The following is a 25646-nucleotide window of genomic DNA, read 5'->3' as shown; positions in this document are numbered from 1 at the left end:
GGCTAAGGTATGTTTTCACCCTCAATACTGAGCATTGATGTAGTAGGTTTTCAAACATTGTTTTATTCTGAATTTAAGTTGGCCCTTATAGACGGGAACTTTCACCTAATACAAGCTATATACCCATACATTTAGGAACAATCACAGCAATTTAATGACTAGCAACCAGTCACCATTTCTGCCCCGGTGGCAGGCTACTTAGCGGTTGTCGGTGGGCGGTGCTGACAGCGGTTGATCAGGGGAGGCTGATGCTCCGCAGGCGTGGCCTGGGCGTGCCCGCCTCGCAGGAGACGCCGGGAGCAGACGCATTCTGAGCCGTGCGTGTGTTCACATCGCCGTCCTGTCTTCTTCACTTCCCACAGTTGTCCGGACCCCCAAAATAGCAAGAGGTGGACATTCACGTTCGGAGGCACAACCCGCCTGCTGGAAGGTCGGGGCCGTGTGTCTGTCAGCATTCCCAGAGACAGGGCCCCGACCTTCCAGCCCGCGGTGCGGTTGGCGCCCAGTTCTCAGGCGCCTTCTAGAATGCCCCGCTGGCCTCCCCGCTGCTGGGTTACCACACTCGGCCGGGGACACCCACGCTCTCCTCTCAAGGACCCGGGTTGGCTGGCCCAGTTTTGTACGCCTGACTGAAGGCCACGTCGGCATTAACAGTTGAAAGGGAAGGACGAGGAGACCACCCGGTACCCGTCCCAGGAATTTACAGTTTCTGCTTAGGCGGCCTGTGGGGATCGCGGTTGCGGAGCGGGGACAGAGTGATAAGGCGGGCGCGCGGCGCGGACCACTCTCGCAGAGCCGCCCACCGCCGCCACAAGGCCGCCTAACGCGTGCCTGGACTGCATTTCCCATAGGCCCGTGCAGCTCAGCACCGCCCATCGGGGCCCCACGCGAGTGCGCTGCCGCGGGGTGTCCTGGCTGCAGCCCCCGCCCGCCCGCCCGCCCGCAGAGGTTTTGAAAGGCGGCGGGAGGCGGCGAGCGCCATGGCGAGCCTGGGCCGCCTGCTGTCCTTGCTGGGCTTGCTCCTCTGCGGGGCGGCGAGCCTCGAGCTGTCCAGACCCTACGGCGACACTGCCAAGAAGCCCATCATCGGTAAGGAGGCTGTGCGGGGCCGCAGCAGGCTGGGAGGGGCTGGATGTCGGCGCTGGTCGCCTTCCGCCGCCGCGCTCCAGCCGGCACTGCCCGCCGGGGAAAACCCCCATGTGTGCCTTTGCTTATGGTGCAGGGGAGAACCCGGGCTGGGTACCATTTGGGCCGTACTGAAATGTACATGGTTCAGGTGCCTCGTTCATTCCCTTATGGCATTTAAAGATGGGAGGGAGGGGGGTGCACTGCGAAGAATGCTGCGGATTTTCTTTTTTGTCCACAGCTAGGAATTTCTACTTAAAGGAAACATTTCTTTTTGGCACGTAGTTGGGGATTTTTGCTCATTTACATCTACAAATGCTGTACATGCATTATATTTGTTAAAATGTCTCGGGTTGAGGGCGTATTTAAAATACCAGTACTTATAATATAAAATCAAGAAATTAAGGTATAACTTGGATTTTGTCATGTTCATAGCAGAGGACAGCAGTGGCTAATATCCTAATGTCTGTTCTATTTGGTGTTAAAATGAAGCACACAATTTTTCGTTTCCAACACATTTGTGTTTTAAAGAGATAGTAAAATCAGTTTGTGTTACCAAAACGCACGTTTGAGACAGCCTTAGGGAAAGCTACCTAGGAGAAATCATCCTGGGGTTAAAATTTGCCAAAAGAAATTTGCGTATGGACATTAGCATTCGTTTTATTTTGGCTGTAGGATTATGCCTTTCATACTATTTTTTTTTCTTCTACGAAGATGATTACCGTATTCTGTAACTCAACAGAAAGTAGATGAATGTTTTTTATATGGGTAGTGCCCAATTTTCGAATGGGTTGCTTACTAATATTTGGAACTTATTTCATAGCTGCTTAACATGGTGATTTGATTCTCCACTAACTAACCAAAACTATAATTAATGTAACAGGTTGCATATTGTGTGTCCGGAGAACAGAAAAAACCAACCAACCAACCAACCAGAGGGGTTCTTTATCTCTTTCCTAGAATCCGGGGTAGTCCTGTGTCAAATATTTAAAAAAGGGACTTTGGTTGTGGTCACTGAGATCAGTTAACACAAAATCGTTAAATGAGTACCTATTATGTGCACAGTCTTGCCCAAGGAAGTGCAGAGGATTAAAAGATGACAAGGCAGCCACAAAAGTTGTGAGATGGCCTTAAAGTATGGGTGGAATTGTGGTCACATTTTGAGGGACAGGGAGTACAGCCTGAGCTCTTTTCCCAGGGATGGGAAAAGTGAGTATGCGTGGGCCGAGGGGGGGTGGTGGTTGGTGGAGCTCACTCTCATGTACTTCTGTTTCTGGTATCCTTGTGCTCCCATGATGCCCCATGTCTCCTCTGTGATACCTCACCCCGTGTACCCTGTACCACTCCATTTCCTATGACACTCCTAGTTCTTCGACCCCTAGCCAAATGTTATATTCCTTAGTGAAGATGATCTTACCTACCAGCAAGGAGAAAAAGTCTTATGAACAAATTTTGGCGTTTGACATGTTACCTGAATACCTGATGAATGCCAATTGTAAGAAGCTGGGAACACAAAAGTGAGTAATACAGACAGCTGCTCATCCTGTCAGGTAGCCTACAGAGACACTGAAAGTGTTCCAGATGCTGAAGTGCTGAATAGGAGTAGGCACAGGTACTCACCCTACAGACGTGTTTTGATGTGGACTGGTTGCTGTACTGTGCTGGGGCTGGGTTTCAGTGATAAAAGGAGGCCAGAGAGATGGGCGGGGCAGAGCACACAGGGTCTTACAGAGTTTATTAGAGTTTAGGGACCCACTGAGGTAGTTAAACAAGGTGGTGACACCTGCTTGCTGATTTATCTCTCCCTGATGTCGTTTCCTATTGCATTCTGCCTTCACTCACCTGGTTCTAATAATACCGATTCTTTGCTCCATGACAGGCCCATTCCTGACTCCTGGCCTTTGCACTTGCTTTTCCTTTGTCATGGATTGCTCTTTTCCCAGATATATAAATATGGTTTACTCTCTCACCTCTCTGAGGTCCTGGCTCAAATGTCATGTTTTACCTTCTCAGGGAGGACTTGCCTGGCCACCGTGTTGAAGAGACTGTCCTCTCCTCCATAGATGGGATCTCCTTCCCCACCTTCTTTCTCTCCTTAGTGCTTAGGACAAGCCATCACTCTATATATTATGCCTTTTTAGCTTGTTTATTGTTCATCCTCTCTCCCCTCCCTGCTATACACTCGAATTAATGCACACAGGGCAGGAGTTTTTGTTTGGTTTGCTTATAGTTTTGTGTCCCCAGCAACTAGTTCGTTGCCTGGCATGTGGTATGATTCAACAGTATGTATTGAATGACTGTAGGAATAGGAATGGTGATATGATCCAATTTGCTTCTTATGTGGACAGCTGCTTGGTGCTTGGGGGAGCTCTTAAGAAAAGATGTAGCAAGACCTTCTAAGAGTTTATTATAATAGTGTGGTGGGGAGAGGAGAGATATTGATAGCTTGGGCTAAGGTAATGTTGGAGAGTTGTTGATGGAAGATATTTTCACTCTTCGCATCATTGTCAGGGAATCGTGTGTCTGGGAGTATGTGTGGGAAAGGAGTGGTGGCCTTGTAGATTTAAGGATCTGTATTCTTGAGATGGATTCTAGGTGTACAGTTGGGTGAAGGCTGTAAGTGCTATTGTAAACCTTCTTTGGGGGCTTATTTGGCCTCCCTGATGCGGTGTGGGAAAGATCTACTTGAAACTAAGATCAGCCTTCCCTGCTTCTTTCCCACAGCCTTTAGATGGACTTGCAGGAGAAACTTCCTGTTTAATTCTGTGAAATGAAGTAATAAAATATGATATTTTTGCTGTGATATGTTTCAGTTTCTGAGCAAGAAGAAAAGAAACTTGCTTGAACTAAATTTTTTTTTGTTATTAGGAATATTAATGCAAAAATGCCGTAATACAGTCATGAAAAACTATGGAAGATACTATATTGCTGCATCCTATGTAAAGTATCTGGAGTCTGCAGGTGCAAGAGTTGTACCAGTAAGGTATGATCTAGTGGTTTTTTTACTTTGTATAAAAAATTGCTGCATACGTCTGGCTGCAGTGACTCATGTGTGTAATCCCAGCACTTTGGGATGCTGAGGTGGGTGGACCACCTGAGGTCAGGAGTTCGAGACCAGCCTGGCCTACCTGGTGAAACGTCATCTCTACCAAAAATACAAAAATTATCCAGGCGTGGTGGTGCACACCTGTAATCTGAGCTACTTGGGAGGCTGAAGCAGGAGAATCGCTTGAACCAGAGGTGGAGGTTGCAGTGAGTTGAGACTGCACCACTTCCCTCCAGTTTGCGCAACAGAGCGAGACTGCATCTCAAAAAACAAAAATAATTACTGCATAATATCTCTAAAATTTGTGCTTTCTCTCTTATGGTTACGTTGTTTAAATGCAGTAACATTGCATCTGATTTTAGCCACAAACTTGTTGCTTAGAGTCTCTCTTTGAATTGTTTAATGTGGGAAGCTGTGTGTTACCTGTAACATCATTAGAGGTACTGTATGTCATATGCATTAGCATCAAGAATGAAATGATAGTTTCCTTTACTCTGGGAAAGTTGGTCCTCACAGACACTATGAAGGTAATGGAGTAACATAATCTAAAATTTATGGAAACTCAGAGAGGGAGAGGGTGGTTGGGGGGTGAAGGATAGAAAGCTACATATTGGGTACAGTGTACATTACTTGGGTAACTGGTACATTGAAATTTTAGACTTAACCACTATATAATTCATCCATGTAACCCAAAACCATTTTTACCCCAAAGGCTATTGAAATAAAAAAAAATTTTAAAATGAATCTACAATTTAGCCAGTGTTCTTTCATAATATTAGGATAAGAGAACATTTAGGGAATGAAGGAGGTTTTTAGAAGATGACTTTTAAAATACCTTCATGCTCTACTTTAAAAATTTGTAAATTGCTATTGCATTAGTGATGCTTCAGTGTAGACAATAGGTATTGTGCTTTTAAAGGTGCCATATTATTTTGTGATAAAATATTCCTATAAGAATAAAATGATTTGGCTGGGCGCGGTGACTCACGCCTATAATCCCAGCACTTTGGGAGGCCGAGGCGGGTGGATCACGAGGTCAAGAGATCGAGACCATCCTGGTCATCATGGTGAAACCCCATCTCTACTAAAAATACAGAAATTAGCTGTGCCACCATGCCTGTAGTCCCAGCTACTTGGGAAGCTGAGGCAGGAGAATTGCTTGAACTCAGGGGGCAGAGGTTGCAGTGAGCCAAGATCACACCATTGCACTCCAGCCTGGGTAACAAGAGCGAAATTCCGTCTCAAAAAAAATAAAAAATAAATAAAATGATGCATCTCATATTTTCATTTAGAACTAAATTCTTTCCATATTTTTCATTTGGAAGGAGCTAACCCAAATCTTGTAAGTATTTATAACATCTTGTCAGCTAAAATTAATGTTTGTTAGAATCTTTCAGCACCCACATCTAATCCATTTTAAGTGATTTCACAACACATTATTCTGTACAACCTGTTTTTGTAAATAATTCCTCATAAAAAATTATAACAAAAGTACTGTTCAAATATAATATTAATAATAAAATGCAAATATTACTGTTGAGAGAATTGTACCACAAAATGGTTTTAGGTTTAGATTTATAAGAATTGTCTTCTCACATGATCTTTTACATTTAAATTAACTGTTTCTACACCAAGATTATCATTTGCTTTTGATATTAGTCTTTCATATTTTAGTAGCGTATCTAATTTTTCAAATGAAATTGAATTTGGAACCCATACAACACCAGAGTGTTAGAGCTGAGGGAGAGGCTCCAGACAGTCTTCTGCACAGTGTTTCAGAGTTTTCATCAAGAAAGCTTTTTAATGCAAGCTATTCTTCTAGGACGTTAGTGCTGACAGTGTGGGTGGGAGATGGGAAGGACAAACAACAGGTAGAGCAGCTATGCAAAAGAACAAAATCATGTGCTTTGCTGCAACGTGGATGCAGCTGGAGGCCATTATCTCAAGTGAATTAATGCAGGTACAGAAAACCAAATACCACATGTTCTTACTTAAGTGGAAGCTAAACATTGGGTACACGTAAACACAAAGATGGCAGCAGTAGATGCTGGGGGGCTACTAGACGAGGAAGGGGATAAGGGCCGAAAAACTATCTATTGGATACTGTGCTCACTATCTGCATGACAGGATCATTTGTACCCCAAACCTCAGCATCACACATATACCCATGTAACAAATCTGCACACATACCCTCTGAATCTAAAATAAAAGTTGAAATTATACAAAATAAATGAAGTAAAATCATAAATGAAAGAGGAGACATTACAATTAATGCTACAGAAATAAAAAGGTTCGTAAAAGACTACTTATAAGAAACTATGTGCCAACAAACTGTGTAACCTAGAAGAAACAAATAAATTATTAGAATCATAGTCTACCAAGACTGAATCATAAATAGGAAACAAACCTATCACTGGTGAAGAGATTGAATTGGTAATCAACAGCCTCTCAACACAGAAAAGCCCAAGACCAGTTGGTGAATTCTACCAAACATCTAAAGCAGAATTAATAACAGTCCTTCAGAAACTCATCCAAAAAATTGAAGACAGTACAATTCCAAGAATGAACTCCATTGTAAACTAGGATTTGGGCAAATATGATGTGTCAGTGTATTTTTATCAAATGTTACAGTGTACCACCCAAGATGTTAATGGAGGAAGCTATGCATGTTTTGGGGTAGGGGTTATATAGAAAATCTTTAATCTTCCCCTTAATTTTGCTGTGAACCGGAAATGACTGTTAAAAAACGTCTTTAAAAAAACACACACAATGCCTAAAGGCAGGTAGACCAATTTAGAGATGGTTGCAATAGGCTAGGTGTGAAGTGTTGAGGGCTTAGGCCGGTGGTGTGGGATTGATAGGTAAGTGTTGTTAAAAAAAAAAAAAAAGTCACCAACATGTGATGACTAATAAAAGGGTACAGGGAAGAAGAAATAAATAAGGATGATGGAAGTTTTGAAATCATAGGAGTTTTGAAACTGGATGACTTTGCAGAATGTTAGTATTTATGAGAGAGGCTGAGAAGACGACTGTCAGCATGCAAGTTAATTTCCAGCTTGGTTTCTCAGAGTTCATTTAAGGTATATTGTTTGAATCATGCAATCCTGTAGAAACGATGTAATACAAGGGGCTAAGTTCATGGACTACCCTGCAAAGGATTACCTGATACAAGATAAGTTTGAAATGATCATGATGGTGTTAGGTTCATTTCTGAATTTTGGATACTGGGAGTCGACGTCTGTGGTTTAGAAGTGAAAAGGAAGAGGCAGGAGAGTTAGGAAACATTCTGAAGTAGGTCAAGAAATTTATCTTTGGTTTCCTTCCACCTTCGTTTTGCTGCCTTCTCTCTCAGGTGCTTGGTGCTCTCAAGGTTGTCATAAATTCCCAGTGTGGGACTAGCAGAAAACAGAATGTCCTGCTTCCTCAGAGGTAGCATACAGCAGTCCATGGACTGCGGCTTTTGATTTAAAAATATGTTTTGTTCACACAGCATTTTAAAACACAAATCAGGCTGGGTGCAGTGGCTCACATCTGTTATTCCAGCACTTTGAGAGGCTGAGGTGGGAAGATCGCTTAAGCTCATGAGTTCAAGACCAGCTTGGGCAACATGGCAAAACCCCTGTCTACAAAAAGTTTTTTTAAAAATGAGCCATGCGTGGTGGCGTGCACCGACGGCCTCAGCTACTCAGGAGGTTGAGGTGGGAGGATCATTGAGCCCGGGAGGTAGAGGTTGCAGTGAGCTGAGATGTACTGCACTCCAGCCTGGGCTACAGAGCCAGACCACATCCCAAAAAAAACCCCAAGGACTACAGATCAGACTTCATAAGTGTCTGAATTGTTAGTTCTTTTGAAGACAGTTATCTAAATTGGGTTTAAATTGGGCAAACACTCCCTGTTGGCAACAGTGTCTACCATCCTTTTCACGCTGCTAAAGCTTTGTGTCATTTGCCATCATCACCAGGGTGAAGCCATGTTTTAATAGTTAAGGAAAGAGTAAACTGTTTCTCATACCTTGTTGAAAGGGGCTTTTGTTTCAAGACATGTCTGACAACATGCAACTAACAGCTGTATTCAAAAAGTGTACCTTTGCCTGTTTTCTCTGCCAGGGCCCCAAGGCACCAGAGTTGTAACCTGGCACACTCCTTCCCCTGTGACGATTAGGCCCCTTGATAGTGATAAGTGGGGACCAAAACTATAGTCATGGACAATGTGGGAGCCATTTATTTAGAATTAATCCAATGACTGAAACTAGCTTGTACCGCTAGCTGGCAGGAGTCCTTGGAGCGCAGCTGGGTGATCTAAATCCATTTTGGTCCCTGATGGTGGTGGTTGCCCATTCTAGTTTAAATATCCATGGGAGTAATTCTGGGTCCTGACTGGTTGGTTCCTTTTTGTTGCCACAATCTGGGGAGATTAGACTGGCAGTATACTGGGAACATGCAGATTCATATTTCACCTCCTTATAGCTTTCCAAGGCAGGGCTGTCAGTGTTTTCTCCTCTTAAGACCATGGTAAGCATTGTCCTGGTATCACCCATTGCTTTGTGGCTCTCTGCCAGGAAGGGATTACTATGAACTTGTGAATAACAGACCTGGACTTGCACAGCTTGTTTGGACTTAGAGTAGATCCCAAAGTTGTTTGCTGACAAAGCACAGCCTGTGTTCTGGGTATCACAGGTGTCTAGCTAGTAATGGGTGTGAGGGAACTTACCCTTAAAACTTCTTTGGGGGCAGAAATGGACTAGTTGACATCTAATCGTAAGTCTGCTTCTTTTAGGCCGTTTGAGAGGGCAGGTACCGTTCATTCTCTCACAGGAACAGAAGGCTGCTAAATGTGGGAAAGTTCTTGAAAGGATTTCATCAATCCGATACTCTCTTCCCTTGTTGTTGCATTTTATTGAACTTTTGGGAGAGCAAATATCTTACTGTGACTTAGTAAATGTTGTTGCCATATGTCACAAATTAATCCTATCTTTTTTTTCTGGAGAAAGGGAATAAAGTCACGAATAGCACAGCAATTGTTAGGAGGCTCTTAAGGGGTGTTTGATCAAGGGTATTTCAGAGTGATTACCTGGGCATTTAGGCCTGTCTTCAGTGATCTCTCTGTAGTCCATCAGTTCAGACTGGATCTGAACCATCTTGACTTTGGAATGCACAGTAGTCCCCAGACGGCTTCAACTAGTTTGTTGGGGTGAAATGAAGCAGAGACTTGGCATGTATTTATATTGTTTCAATCTGCCAGAGTTGACTGTAGTTAAATAGACATGATAATAAAGTTCTTTGAAAGAGTCTCTATATAAAACTAGTGAATATCCTTACATTTCTTTTAGTAGTTCTTGGTTAGTAGAGAAATTACTTGGTGCCCAAATCTCATGATCTTTAATGTTTTGCATACTAACACATACTTCACAATATTAAATTACATTAGACCACAGAAAAGCGTATTTACTTTTCTCATTAGCAAAACAAGGATAGAATTATGTGGCTTTCAAGTGGTTTGCAAAAATGCCTCTAGGAAAGTAGAGAGGTAATAGTTTCTAGTAATTAAAAATTATTTTTCCTTTGGCTTTTTAAAAGTAATGTGGTGGCTTTGTTTAGAGGTTTACTTCTAAGTTACACAAATACAACAGTAACTGTTTTTATTGTTTTCAGGCCGGATCTTACAGTGAAAGAGTATGAAATACTTTTCAAATCTATTAATGGGTAAGTTGGCAGCACTGGTTTGATACAGTGTATGAGTGGTCTACATATATGTCTGCTTTTGTAAAAGAAACCATATAAATATTATACATGTTTCTATGTAACTATCTTAGAGTAGTATAACATTAGTTTTCTGAGTTCTTTTATAGCATAGATTTTCTTGAGAGATGTGAAAATCCTTCAAAAGAGGAAGAGGCAGGTTAGGAAGTATATAATTGTTACATGGTAGACATATGCAATTTTTTTAATGGATGACATGTATCTTCATTCTTTTAATGCTCATCTTAAATGTTTTGAAGCTACCTTGAATGGCATGCATACTGCTTGCATATGGGGTTTCTAAGTCCAAAGTCTGAGGATGTTGATTTTTTTTCATGTAAATTGAAAAAAAAAATGTTCTATTCTCTAGCCTCACCATAAAAGATATGTTAGCTCTCAGAAAGTGAAAAAATGAAAAAAATGTTTGCCGTTACCATTACTCTTCATTTTAGGAAAGAAGGCTAATTATAGCAATCAAAAACATTTAATTACCAAGTTGGCAGAGGTCAGAAAATTTGCTTATACTCTACAGGGCCTGTGAGGAAACAAGTATGCTCATAATTCATTAGAGGAAATGTAAATCATGTAGTCTTTTTGGGGGCAATATTGCAATACCTATTGAAAGTAGAAACACATATAGTCTTTGACCTGGGAACATGAGGAGGAATTTTATTTTATAAATATATTTCCACCTGGCATGAAGACTTAGACCCAAATAAATGCACTGTATTAGTAATATTGTCTAATAGTAGTCACCCAGTAGTCCATCAGGTGGGAGTTGGTTAAATAAAACAGACTATGTACATTTACTAGAATACAATACGGGAATTAAAAAAATGAAGCTATCTATAGATGCTGACTTGGATCACCATTGTTCTATGAACAATGTGATGGTGTTATTTGAAAAAGGCAAGGCCTGTAATGGTGTGTATAGCATACACTCTGTTTGCTTTTTGTTAAAGGTAGAGGTGAGGAGATAACGCATATTTCTACCAAATCAACACAACAGATTTTAATGGCAGTAGTTTCTGATTCAGAGTAGAGTGGGAAGAAGTGTTTTACTGTAAAACGTTTTTTAAAAAGAGCTTTATTATTATTTTTACTTCTAAACCTATGCTAATTTATTGTTTCTTATAAAAAGCCATGTTTAGAAAATCATTTACCTTCAGTTTGGTTCAGTAAATATTTCCCGTAAAATCGGTTCAATTTAGTAAAACATTTACAACGCCCAATATGTGCTGTGTGCAAGGTACTTTGGCATGGACAAAGATCATTAAGTCCAGGCTAGAATATAATAGTAGAACCTTGAATATAGACTTTTTGAATCACTTCATTTCCTTCCCACCCCCTCCCCACTTGCATTCCTGTTTGGAAAGGAATCTGAAATGAAGTAGCAGTGTAGATAGGTGTACATACTTAGGGAGCTAGCCTGTCCAGATGCTCAGTGTGTCTTCATGCAAACCAGCAAAAGGAGTCCATTTTCTATCTTCTTCGCCTGTTTTCTGCATTGCCTCTAATTCTCACTCCTGTAGGCTCTGTTTCTCTCTCATGTGGTCACTGAAAGCTCACTCCAAAGTGGGGTAAATTGGGAGCCTTATTTATATCTCTGAGTGTCACCAGAAAATGAGCAGTATTCTAATGCGACTTCTAAAGCACCTTTATTGAGTTTCTTTTATGCAGTGGACCCCATAGTATTTTGCAGGGGAATACAGAGATGAACAGACAGAGCCGTGCTTTAAGGAGTTTGTCATATAGGAGGAACAGTCAGGTTTAGCTGCATGAAAGGACCTTGGGGTTAGACATACCAGATTTGGTCAGAGGCAGCTTTTTAAATACTAAGTTAATGTCTGCAGGCTGGAGACCTGGGATGCTAAACATAAAAATTAAAAAAAAAAAACAAAAAAAAAAAACTGAGTTAGTAGAAAGAGAGAACTGCTAATGAGCCTTCACGGAGCCACTTTTGATTGTGGGAGCTTTTGCTTGGTTTTGTGGCAGACATTCTCCCACATAGGTGTTTATGTGTTTCCTGCCAGACTGTGTGCTCTTCCTAACAGGAAAAGGCACTCATGTTTGTCTTTTCAGGCTAGCCCTGAGCCTGGCTCATGGAAGAAACAGAATATATTTCTTGAATAACAACAATCTCACAAGTGATATTTCACATATCTCAAACTCATATTTAAATATTTTCAAAATTCTAGTATGTTTAATTGTTTAATCTCATTTTTGTTATCTCTTTTGAATATCGTTGGTTCTTTCAAGATCTTGCTATAAATTTTAAATTTAAAGTTTAATTTTAAAAGTTGGCATAAAAACATGGTAAAATATTTTTCTGTATTTTAGCTTTATGAATAGGTAAAATAATATCAAATATTTATAACTGCCTTCTTTTCCTAGACTTTTTCTAGAATCATAATTATGTTTCTTGAAAAAAGTGTTCTAATACTATGCTTATATCTGAAGAGACCTAGGGTGATAATAATTAAATGCTTACAGATATTTAATTCTAGCTTACGTATATTTTTATGACCAGCTTGTTCTTCACAGTTAAATTATTTGTGAGCTAAAACCTAACCACAGTTATGGACCTGCAGTTGATTTGGAATCACTGATCACCTTCATTTAAACCTGGCTATAGGTGGCATTTTGTCTGTCTTTGATTTCTAGCTGTGTGTACTCTTGCCCCTCTCTAGTTATATACTTTTAGTTCTTCCACACTCGATTTCATTAAATAAACGTATTGAAGAAGTATTGGGAAAATATGCACTAAAGTGCTATCGTTTCTGAATGGCTAGGATTGTAAATACTTTATATTTTCTTTTTTGCTTTACTTTTCTAATTTTCTTTAAGGATCTTACTGCTTATGTAATAAGAAAAGTTGTTTTAAAATAAAAAGATTGTTTTCTGTGTGTGTACAGGTTGGGGTTGGCAAAATAGACCCTATTTGATTTATGTGACATTGTTTCAGAATCCTTTTCCCCGGAGGAAGTGCTGACCTCAAGCGCTCAGATTATGCTAAGGTAGCCAAAATATTTTACAACTTCTCCATACAGGTAAGTATCAGTTATTGATTATTATTCCAGATGGGTTTTTATAAGTTTTTGTGAGAATAGTTCATTTTTTAACAGATGGTAATGCTTCCTTCACAGTTACCCTTGGCCTCATCACACCTTTAACCTGGAGGCACCTGTTCTTGGCTGTTCCTGCCTATTTTCCATGTGCTTCATCTAATTCTGGCCTTCCAGAGACTCTCAGAGCCCTGCTGACTGGCCCTCTCTTGATGCTCGTTAATGTGAATCATGTCCTCATGTGGTGTAGTCATTCCGATGTCTCCCTCTGTTCTCTTTTTTATTTTATGGGCATTGTTTCTATGTTATTAATTCTCACCTCTTCTTGAAATCTGTTCTTTCCAACTCATTCAATCCTATTTGACCTTTCTTCACAGTTGCCATAGACTCCATGTTCATTTACCAAGCAGAGCCTCCGAGCCTCTGACTTCTCCTTTGTAGTGTTCACAGTGGGACTGCCTTTGTATCATAGCTCAGACCCTTACTGTTTCTCTCCTCAACTGTTAACAGTGATTTTTAAATTAATCTTGCTGGCCCTAGTATCTTACCAATCCCCCCTTAAATCTTTCCCTAAATAACCATTTTTAGCCTTTGAAATACATGTTTCAAACTTTTAGTAGCTAAGCTCAATCATCTTTAGGCTTTTATAGTCTTTCGGTCAAGATGTACAGTGTGTCCACAGCTCATGGTTTCCACCCTGTGTGGGAGTTTGGTCTGAAGAGAGATTAAGTGATAGTCTACTTATGGATCCTGAAGAATTCTTCAGAAATCCATGGGTAACTCAGGTACCTGTTTAGTAATGACAAAAGATATGGCTAATTTTTATTTTGAGAAGTTTGAATAAACTTAGTTTTCTCTTTTCCATTTGCGAAGAGTTTTGATGCTGGAGACTATTTTCCGGTGTGGGGCACATGCCTAGGATTTGAAGAACTTTCAGTACTGGTTAGTGGAGAGTACTTATTAACTGTCACAGATACTGTTGACGTGGCGATGCCTCTGAACTTCACTGGAGGTAAGAGTACTCTTTTCAACCCTCTAAAAATATTTGCTGGGTAGGATTAGTAAGTAGCAAATATGGAAGAAAGTGCTTATTTTTATTTTCTTTTTAGCTTTTTCCCTGAAGAAAAAAATGCTTATAAGCTTAGCATTTAAATTATTTGCACAGGTGGAAGACGTGAATGACCATCCTTGTACTCGTTTATACGGATGACTTAGGGAATTGTGAATTTTAATAACTCATTGCTTTTAGTGATATCAGGACTATGTGTCCTGATTAAGAGGTCAGGTTAAGAACTCGGAAATTGGATCTGGTTTTGAGTCCTAGCTTTCTCACTTTGACCTTGAGGAATCATTTTACCTCTGTGAGGTTCAATGTCCTCATTTGCAAAAGGGTCTAACCCTTTGGGTTTTTTTGAGAGAATTAAATAAGATGATGTTTTCTAGTCCCTGTGCTAAGTACTGTATATATATATAATTAATATATAAAATTAACATATATATGTATATATTTGAGACAGAGTCTCACTCTGTCATCCAGAGTGGAGTGCATGGCATGATCTCTGCTCACTGCAACCTCCAACTCCAGGGCTTAAGAAATTCTCCTGCCTCAGCCTCCTGAGTAGCTGGGACTACAGGAGTGCCACCACACTTGGCTGATTTTTGTATTTTAGTAGAGACAAGGTTTTACCATGTTGACCAGGTTGGTCTCAACTGCTGACCTCAGCTGATCTGCCTACCTCGGCCTCCCACAGTGCTGAGATTACAGGCTTGAACCACTGGGAAGTGCTATATTTACTCAGCAATCAGGGACTCCAGTGAGTTTTGGTGTCCAGAGTTTTTATTGGAGCATTATTATGAAAGTATAATTGATTGAACTCAATCTCTAGCCCCTCTTTCATTCTTGGAGATTGATTGGGCTGGCTCAAAGTTTCAACCTTCTAATCATGAAGTCAGTTTTTCTGATGATTAGTCCTCATCCTGAAATAATTGAGGGACCCACCTTGAATTACCACATTAGCATACCAAAAATACTTTTATCATTCTGGGAATTCCAAGGGTTTTAGAAGCTTCCCATCAGGAACCCAGGACAAAGACCAGATAGATTCTTAATGATACCACTCTGTCTAACTAGATAATTATTGCTGTAGGTTACTTGATCTCTGAATGCTCAAGACTTGAAGCCACTAGCTATTTCTATTCTCATAAGGATCTGCAAGGAAAGTAGTAGTCATACGTAAAACTTACAGAATGCTTTATGCTTTTGAAGGCTCTTTCTTCCATTTTCTCACTTAATCATTGCAAAAACCTTGTGGGAAGTACATGTATTAGGTCAGAGTACTTTGGTTGTGTGTTGCCAGAACCCAGTTTATACAGAAAAGGCATGTTTCAAGGTTCTGCAGTTTTCATGGAAGTCTCTAGCAAGAATAAGGGGTCTGGTTTGAAACAGCTGGTACTATCGCCTTGAAAACTTCAGTTTGTTTTTTTCAGAATCTGTTTGCTGGTGTTGGAGTCTGTGTATCTGACTATCGAGCCTTCAGAGTTGACCACTAAGATATTGCTTTTTGATCTGTTTACGGAGGGCTTGGTTATGTTCTTTTCTACATTGTTGGCATTTTTATTTGTTTGTCTCAGATATGTTGAAAGTTTTGGATCCTTTCCTGGGCAAATAAGTACACTTACGGAAACTTTTAACTTTTTCAGAATTGTCTGTGGAACTCTAGTTACGATTCTCTGCCTGTTCTATAGCTAGCTTGCCAATACTCATATCAGAAGAATTTTACCTATTTATGTTAAAATTCCAGAAGAAAGCTACTTATATCTGGAGTATGTTTGAGTTTATGTTAAACATATTTGTGTGCTTGATTGGAATATTTCTATGAAAATGATGTGTTTTGCTTATTCTTTAGTCATCTTGATTATGGTCTTTATAATAGCTTCTCTTTGGGTGCAGATAAGTGACTTCAGTGGATTTTACTTTTTGGTTTAAATTATTTCTCTTGTACTTAAATTATTTCAGGTCACTTGCAGAGCAGAATGTTCCAGAATTTTCCTACTGACTTGTTGCTGTCATTAGCAGTAGAACCTCTGACTGCTAATTTCCATAAGTGGAGCCTCTCCATGAAGGTATCACACTAATTATACAATGACATTAATACGTTTAGAATAACTGCCAAAGTAATTGTTTTATTTTCATACTCTAGAATTTTACGAAGAATGAAAATTTAAAGAAATTTTTCAATGTCTTAACTACAAATACAGATGGCGACATTGAGTTTATTTCAACAATGGAAGGTAATCATTATCGCATGTATATTTTATTTGACTTACTAATTTTATATTTTAAAATTTTGATTTTATATGTGACTTAACGAGTAAAATCATGTTACTTTGGGGCCTGAAGATGGAAGTTAGGGCATTTTGGGAGATAGGAGACATGTTTTGTCCATGTTTCAAATTAATTGCAGTTTTCCTGGGTATTTTCCTGAATGAGGTGGTGAAGAAGAAAAATAAAAGAATAAAAGGTGTGGGGATGAAGAAAGAAATGAAGAAAATGACTTCTGTTTCTAGCAATATTGCAGATTAAATACTTTGACAGGCTGTCTTCCAGCCAACAACAAAGCGAATGTGGGTGTTATAGAAAAATGTATTAAATACGTTGATGAAGTAGCAAGGAAATAAAGATACTCAGGTCCATAATTTTAAGGGTTGAGTTGAATATTTAAACCAGTATTATTATTGAATCAGGAGAACTTGAGACAATGTCAGGACCCTCTATATAAATAGTATCTCATGGAGCAGGACCTGGTAAACTATGCCTGCAATATAAGGGTGAACTCAAAATATACCTAGAACCCTGCCTACAGAATTGCAAGGAAAATTGCCCATCCTGAGCCTTAGCATTAAAGGAGTGGGGTAGGGGCAGTGAATACGGCTTGGAGTGTTCATAATGATGGCCTGTTCTAGTATGGCCAGCATTACACTAACTGGGAAGTTGGACAAATCTTAAGGCAAGAATTTTGTATGAGGTTGTCTCAGACTGGTAATTCTCTTACTTGTGAGGCTGAAGCAAATATAAATAATTATCTTAAGAGGACCAGACATTCATCCCAGGCTTCAAGGGATTTCCATATATGAAGTTGGAAGGAATATGAGCACTTCATAGCCAAAATACTACTAATGTACAGTCAAGCAATGTACTATGAGTGAGAACTTGTAGAAATAACAGATGTGGAAGTAGACCTACACAAATGTTAGATATTAGTATTATGAGATAAAGTATAATATATTTTAAGTTTTAAATAAGAATGCTTGAAAATATAGGCATGAAACAATCAGATCTGAAAAAAACAAATTTAACTGTTAGAAATTAAAATTGAGGCCAGGTGTGGTGGCTCACACCTGAATTCCCAGCACTTTGGGAGGCCGAGGCAGATCACCCGAAATCAGAAGTTCAAGACAAACCTGGCCAACATGGTGAAACCCTGTCTCTACTAAAAATAAAAAATAAATAAATTAAATAAAAAGCTGGGCATGGTGGTGCGTGCCTGTAGTCCCAGCTTCTTGGAGGTTTCAGTGAGCTGAGATTGTGCCACTGCACTGCAGCCTGGATGACAGAGCTAGACTCTGTTTAAAAAATATATATATATAATTGAATTAATCAAAAGATTAGACATAGTTGAGGAGAGATTAATGAACTAGAATAGAAAATAGATGTGAAGGAAGCATTCAGAATCCAATGTCCATCCAGACTTGTAAATATAAATGTCAAATGTGTTGGAATAAAGGTTAGAATCTGGAGGGTAAAGTGATTTTGAAGGAATGGGAAAAAGTAGGACAGAGACAGACTCTTTTTCCATATTTAAAAAAAAAAATTTCAGGTGGATGAAAGACCTAAGGAGAAAGGCACACTACAATGGTTTTAGAAGAAATAAAGGAGAATGTCTTTATGATCTTGTTTAAGGGAAGGAGCAACAAAATAGAAACAAACCATAAAGGAAAAGTTTGATGAATTCAATGAAATGAAGAAGTTGTGTTCATGAAAAAAAAATTACATGGAGAAAAAAAGGAAATATTTGCAATACACATAATTGACAAAGGATATGTGTCCAACTTATATAAAGTAAAACTATGATTTAAGAAGAAAAGATAGATTATTAAAAATGGATACAAGGGCTTGGTATGGTGGCTGACACCTATATGCCAGCACTTTCGGAGGCCGAGGTGGGCGGATCACTTGAGGTCAGGAGTTGGAGACCAGCCTGGACAACATGGTGAAACCCCATCTCTACTAAAAATACAAAATTTAGCCAGGCGTGGTGGTGCATGTCTGTAATCCCAGCTACTCAGGAGGCTGAGGCAGGAGAATTGCGTGAACCTTGGGGATGGAGGTTTCAGTGAGCCGATACCGTACCACTGCACTCAAGCCTCAGCGACAGAGCAAGACTCCACCACACACACACACACACACACACACACACACACACTCACACACACACACACACACACACACACACACAAAATACGAGATTTGAATAGGTACCATACAAAAGAAACTTGATTGTCCTGTCCGCTTATGGGTTGGTGAGATAAGTTGCTCAGTGTAATTACTGATCGGGGAATGCAAATAGAAACCAAAGTAAAAAACCATTTTATACGCACCAGACTGGCAAAATTAAGAAGTCTGCTGATAACTAGTGTTACCCAGGTGTGGCACAGCGGGTGCTGTCATGCACTGACGATTGGAAAACATTTTGGCCTTTCTTAGTAAAATCAAACATTTTCCAGTTTTATTACTTGGCAATTTCATTCATTGGTTAAAAAAAATACCTTAATGAAATAATTTCATATACATAGAAATGTACGTGACATTATGTTCATACAAGCAAAAAAATGGGAAACGACCCAGAAGTCCCAACAGTGCAAGGATAAGTAATACTATATACAGCTATTAAAATCAGTGAGCATACCTGCATGTACGAACGAATGAATCATGAAGACAGTTTTGAGTTAAAGAAGCAGGTCACAAGGAAATATATGCTGTATGTTTTCATTTATATGATGATTAAATTTGGCAAAAAAGAAACAATGTATTGTTTAGCGGTAAATCTAAGGAAAGGATGGGGTGATGAACAATTATGAGAGTCATTCTCACTGGGCTGAAGGTTTGGGAGGGACTGTGGAAGGGCTTTGGAAGTATTAGTCGTTTCTTCCAATCCAGTGTACTTTGCTACATCAGCAGCATTAACCGTCTGCCAAAAACCCATCTTCCAGTCAGCCACTCGTGATCACTGAAGGAACAGTCTGATGGTATTGCTTGAACAGAACTCCTCGGTGGCTCTTCTGCATTGGTGGATGAAGTCTAGATTTCCCAGCTCATTTCCTCCATGCCCTCTCCCTGCCTTCACCTCTGGCTGGTGCCCTGCACGACCTGTTTGGTACACACAGCCCTGCCACAGAGCCATGCTTCTTGCCTCTGCACTGCTTCTCCTGTGCTTTCCTCTTTGAAAAGCTCCCCCTTTCTCCTATTCCTTTCTCCTGATGAACTCATAGCCATCTTGAAAAACCCAGGCCACCTGCCATCCCTAGAGGCCTTCTCTACCATTATTCCTCCTCTCCACATCCTTGGGGTTTTTGCTATGTGGGAATGTTTCTTAATGCATGTATTTGCTCGTGTTCTGTCATCCCTCTAGACTAAGAGCTTGCTGAGATCAGCAACTGTGTCTTAATTCTTCTTTGTATTTCCAGGGCTTTATGTAAACCTTATAGATGTCTAATGAATGCCTAATTATTTAAATGAAAGAACATTGAGTTGGAAGTTGGGGAATCAGGTTCCATGTTCTGCTTTTGACTGGGCCATCCCAGGATCGTTTGAAAATTTTCTCATACCTCCAAGATAGGAACACTTGAGATGCTTTATTATTTGCATATTTTATTTCCACTTTTGATACTTTTGTTCTAAACCAGTGAGGCAGGGCATGATTCCTAGTTTTCAGGAAACTGCACTGGTCTTTCTAGTAATGCAGTTTACTAAAGAAGAGTAAATCTCACTCTCTACTGAATGTCAGTGACTTCAAAAAAGTTTGTGGGAAAAATGGAATTAAAATATGAAAATAAAAACTATAAACTTTATTTCTTAAAATAAGTTCTGTCAAGTTCAAGACACTTTTGCCCATGATGATACCAACCTTTTAGTCCATCCCTAAAGAACTGCTGGTCCTGTGAATTTAACCATGTCAAATGCAGTCTTTTTTACATTATTAGCAGAAATGAGTGCCCTACAAAGATTTTTTTAAGATTAGGAAATAAGAAGTCGGAAGGAGCCAAATCAGGACCATAAGGTCATAATGGTTTCCCATCAAAACGCTCACTAAATAGCCAGTGTTGGATGAAAGGAATGAGCAGGAACATTGTCATGGTGGAGAAGGACTCTGGTGAAGCTTTCTTGGGAGTTTATCTGCTTAAAGCTTTGTCTGACTTTCTAAAAACACATAAAAAGCAAATGTTACTGTTTGGTTCTCCAGAAAATCAACAAGCAAAATGCCTTGGAGCACCAAAAACCATTATAACCTTTGCTCTTGACCAGTCCACTTTGGCTTTGACTGGACCACTTTCACCTTTCGGTAGCCATTGCTTTGATTGTGTTTTCAGGTTCATACTGATAAAGCCATGTTTTATATGCAGTGACAGTTCTTCAAAGTAATGCCGTAGGATCTTGACCTCACCCGTTAAAAATGTGCATTGAAAGCTCTGCTCTTGTGTGCAGCTGATCTGGGTGCAATGGTTTTGGCACCCATCGAGTGGAAAGTTTGCTCAACTTTAATTTTTCAGTTAGGATTATGTAAGTTGAGATGTTCATAGTGTTGGCTATTGGTTCTACTGTTTATTGTCGGTCTTCTTCAATTAGGACAGGAACAAGATACATATTTTCCTGGCAAATGGATAGTCTGCCCCGAGGGCTTCAACATTGTCTTACTCCGTCTTAAAATGAGTTATCCATTTGTAAACTGCTGACTTCTCTGGGGCATTATTCCCATAAACTTTTCATAAAGCGTCAGTGATTTCACCATTCTTCCATCCACGCTTCACCTTAAATCTGCTATTTGTTGTGTCTTCAATTTTAGCAAAATTCATATTGCTCTTACAGGGGTTCTTTTCAAACTGATGTCTTATCCTTCTTAGTGCATCATACTCAGTCCTGTTCATACAAGTTAGCACAATTTTATTTTGGTGCAAAAAAATTTTGAAATCTCTGCATAATACACATTTTCCATGAGCTTTTTGAAGACTTCTCATATATATATATGTGTGTGTACATCTCTTTCTGTCTCTGAGTCTATTAGATACAAACTTATGATTTGAGACATTTTTTGTTCTCAGTGCTTTTCATGCATTTGACAATACACTACAAGATCTGCCTTTCAGTTAACTGTGTGTAACAGTTAATTTCCTAGGCCCCCAGCCTGTGGGTCTCTTTCTCGTAGCTTCACATGTAGTCCCAGAACAGAGAGAAAGAAAGGGCAGTGTCACAGGGAAGTGGGGGAGGCAGGGAGCTGAGTGCCTGGAGTTGCATGAGGCAGGTGTTTCTTCTCGTGAACACCCACAAAGCTGGGATAAAATGCTTCCCTTCTGTGGCCTGCCTTTTAGTCAGAAAGCTTGCTGAGATGAGAATGGTCAGTGCATATACCCCTACGTATCTCTTATTCCATTAATTCTCTTCATTTCTCCAAGTGCTTTCTGATGGTATTCATGGTTACAATTCCAAAGCAAAAAGTAAGAGGGGAGATTTTATTTTATTTTTCAAATCAAAATGAGGAAAGGCGTGTCTGAAGGAAGAGAGAAATATGTGCATTTTTCTGAAGGTAACTATTATACATAGTCACACTTTCTTTTGAATTGTGGAATTGTTCATGTGTATGTAAAAGTAGAGTAATATGACCCCTGGGTGTCATGTATCACCTTCAACAATTGTCAACAGTTCTGTGTCCCTTCATGTTTCATGTCTACTTTAAAACTTTTAAAAAGTATTTCAAAAATTTATACCACAAAGTCATCAGTCATTCCTTAGGCTGATAGACACAGTTTAGGCTGGGACAGACTGGCTTGTGTGGAAGGACACCAGCAGGGCTGCCATAGTTCATTCTCATATGAATAAGTCATTATGGGAGGATGGGAAAGCATGCTGTGAGATGGGGGAGAAAGAGGCCCATTGTGGAAGAAACTTGTATCACCAATAAAATGTGCACCTGACTTTTGGACGGGGATAGATTCCTCAGCTCAGCTTTTACTGTGCTGTGAGTATCTCAAAAGCAAATTGTACTACAGATTGTAAAAGGTTGTTAATCAGTGAAATGTGTTACTGGGAATTTTCACATTGAATGTGAATGGATATTATTTTGTGTCTGAGAGAATATGTACAATTTTACATTGTCTTCTGTTGTGAGTTATAAAATGTTTTACATAAGACATAAACCAATTTCATTATAAGTAACATTTTAAACCATTCTTAGGACTTACTGATTTGCGTTCTTCCCACAGGATATAAATATCCGGTATATGGTGTCCAGTGGCATCCAGAGAAAGCACCTTATGAGTGGAAGAAATTGGATGGCATTTCCCACGCACCTAAAGCTGTGAAAACTGCATTTTATTTAGCAGAGTTCTTTGTTAATGAAGGTAATATGAGGGTACATAATTTTGTCATTCCCCTTCCCTTCCCATTTCCCTTCCCTTCCCCTTCCCTTCCCTTCCTCCTTCTCTTCCGTTCCCCCTTCCCTTCCACTTCCTTTTCCTTCCCTTCCCCTTCCTTTCCCCTTCCTTCCCTTCCCTTCCCACTTCCCTTCCCTTCCCTTCCCACCCCACTTCCTCCCCTTCCCTTCCCCCTTCTCTTCCCTTCCCTTCCCCCTTCCCTCTCCTTCCCCCTTCTCTTCCCTTCCCTTTCTCTTCTCTTCCCCCTTCCCTTCTCCCTTTCCTTCTCTTCCCCCTTTCTTTCCCTTCCCCCTTTCCTTCCCTTCCCCCTTCCCTCTCCTTCCCCCTTTCCTTCCTTTTCCCCTTCTCTTCCCCTTTCCCTTCCCCCTTTCTTTCCCTTCCCCCTTCTCTTCCCTTCACCCTATCTCTTCTCTTCCCCCTTCCCTTCCCCCTTTCCTTCCCTTCCCTCTTTCCTTCCCTTTCCCCCTTCCCTCTCCTTCCCCATTCTCTTCCCTTCTCTTCTCTTCCCCCTTCCCTTCCCCCCTTTCTCTTCCCTTCCCCTTCCTTTTCCTTCCTTTCCCCTTCCTTTCCACTTCCTTCTCTTCCCCTTCCCTTCCCCTTTCCTTTCCTTCCCACTTCCCTTTCCTTCCCTTCCCCTTTCCTTTCCTTCCCCCTTCCCTTTCCTTCCCCCTTCCCTTTCCTTCCCTTCCCTTCCCCTTCCCTTCCCCCTTCCCTTCTGCCTTTCCTTCCCTTCCCGTCTCTCCCTTCTTCTCTCCCTCTCACTCTTTTTTTGGAAAGCAAGTTTATTAGAGAAGTAAATAAATAAAAAGGATGGCTGCTCTATAGGCAGAGCAGTTGCATTTTTCTTCTTGTTGGTATTTTCTCACTTAATACTGATTAGAGGAAGAAATATTAAAAACTAGTCTCTTGAAGATTTTATCTGATCTTTTTAAAAATTAACATTTTTTCTTGCAGCTCGGAAAAACAACCATCATTTTAGATCTGAATCTGAAGAGGAGAAGTCACTGATTTATCAGTTCAGTCCAATTTATACTGGAAATATTTCTTCATTTCAGCAATGTTATATATTTGATTGAAAGTATTCAATTTGTTAACAGAGCAACTTTGAATAATTCCATGATTAAACTGTTAGAATAACTTGCTACTCATGGCAAGATTGGGATGTCACCGAATCTTTTCTATAATGTGACTGGCTCTGATTCTTCATTCAGTATGTGACTGTTTATATAATGTTTCATAACTAAACAGTGAGACATAAATAATCAGTGTTTTTCATGGAAAAGCTTTCTTATATCTGAAGATTGGAAAAAAATAAATTTACCGAAATACGGATATTTTTTCTAATTGATTTGCTTTGGAAACAAATATCATCCCCTACTTACCCACCCCATCCTCCTGCTGAAAAAAAAAAGAATCTTAAAATCCTACCACTTGTTCATTGTGATGTCTCCCTGTTTCGGGTCTCAGGAGTATTTGTGTGTGTGTGTGTGTGTGTATGTATCTACTTTTCTGCCGTGCTAACTTCACATTTAAACCATACACATCCTGAAAGCAGATTCTGTGTCTTGAACTTTTTATCTTTCACAATACTTAGCACAGTAGGCCCTCAGTGAGTAATTGTCACTACTTGTAAGTTTTTTCCCCTGGAAAATAATTAAAAAGCTGTCATACATTTATTTTGGTACATTTTGATGTATTTTTCAATTTGTGCTACTCTCCTCCACCTCTGACCATCCCATATAACCCTCAGAAGTGTGAAATTCAGGGACCCCTTGAGGACAACCAAGCTGATAGAAGAGAGAGAGGGTGTGCTAAGCTATGTCTAGTAAATGGTGTTTATGCATCTGGTCTCTGTGGGCTTCCAGAGCTTCTGCTAGAGAAGAGGAAAGAAACCGTGAGTGGGAATGATGTTGCAGGGCATCGTGGATGATTCCACATGGAACAAGAGAGGAACCATCACCTGCAGACACTGAGCTAAGCCATCATCTTCAGGCAGCAAGGGCAAACGGCACATAGAAAGTGGAAGAGATTAATACATTTAATTAACCAAGAAAGAATTTTACTAGAAATACGGCAGACTTAGTTTCCTGTCTGTGAACATGCAGGTTCTTTGTTAAGTCTTATTGTTGAATGTGCCTGGCTAAGTTTTTATCTCCCACCACTAGAAAAAGGTAGCAACACTATTACTGCTCACAGGGCCAGGGTTCTTCCCAACGCATTTGTGTTGAAACCATATAGATCTGCTTGTCTCTGCATTTCCCAAGAACGACTTTATCCTGACTCTAGTTACTCATGATGCTGCATTCTCCATCATTTTGCCCTGCATGCTGGCTTCCAAAGATTCTTACTGTGCTTCACAGCTGACGACCACAAATGCAAGAAAATGTGTTTCTGCTCATGTTCAGCTTGTTTTTCCCACTGTGTATTTTTTTTTTTTTTTTGAAGATCTTATTTGCTAGAATCACTTTACTCCGAGAATGGAATCTCTTTCAAAGCTGACTACACCCTTGCCTTCTGCCCAGCACCACCAGCAGGAAAGGCAGGCCAGGGCTTGAGGGCAAGTGAGGAGAGCAGCGCTGTTCAGAAGCCAGGCATCACTACATCAGCAGGAGGGGACGTTGCTTAGAGGTGCCTGTCGAAGTTGCTGGGTAGCAGTCTGGAAACCTCTTAGAGATGGGAGGACTGCCTGACACGTGGGGAGCATTGGGAGGATGGGAGGTCACAGCCCTCTTTGTCAGCAAGGGACGGAAGAGGCTGAAAGAGTGACTGAGGGAGCAAGTGTGGATTAGAACAAGGAGTAAGAACAAAGCACAATCAGGAAGGACGGGGTGGGTATGGAAGAGACAGCTAATGTGTACCCTTCCCCAGCCAAAGCCGATTTCGGTTTCCAAGGGTTTTTGGAAGGTCATTGCCAAAGCTCTTACCTCCGGCATTTCTAGTTGTCTTGCCTGTGTGGAATTTCCCAAA

The 25646-nt window shown here is 40.3% G+C and overlaps 1 protein-coding gene across 2 annotated transcripts; it reads left to right on the top strand.

The window, feature by feature from the left end:
- The first annotated feature begins 709 nt into the window (after positions 1-709).
- GGH (gamma-glutamyl hydrolase) lies at positions 710-24008 on the top strand. Of its 2 annotated transcripts, none has more exons than XM_032296194.1 (9): positions 710-1089; positions 3994-4108; positions 9823-9873; positions 12875-12959; positions 13848-13986; positions 15991-16097; positions 16175-16265; positions 22509-22646; positions 23634-24008. In XM_032296194.1, exons 1-9 carry the CDS (start codon positions 981-983, stop codon positions 23753-23755), a joined length of 957 nt encoding a protein of 318 aa, XP_032152085.1. In that variant the 5' UTR covers positions 710-980; the 3' UTR covers positions 23756-24008. The 2 variants fall into 2 exon arrangements, with proteins under 2 accessions (XP_032152085.1, XP_032152086.1); XM_032296195.1 differs by lacking the exon at positions 710-1089 and adding an exon at positions 2522-2642.
- Positions 24009-25646: the final 1638 nt, after the last annotated feature.

This window comes from Sapajus apella, unplaced genomic scaffold, assembly GCF_009761245.1.
Source record: "Sapajus apella isolate SASKATOON/1434 unplaced genomic scaffold, GSC_monkey_1.0 scaffold35, whole genome shotgun sequence".
In the NCBI taxonomy this organism is placed as follows: Eukaryota; Metazoa; Chordata; class Mammalia; order Primates; family Cebidae; genus Sapajus; species Sapajus apella.
Note: the sequence above shows the minus strand (reverse complement) of the source record. Positions and strands in the feature narration are given on the sequence as shown.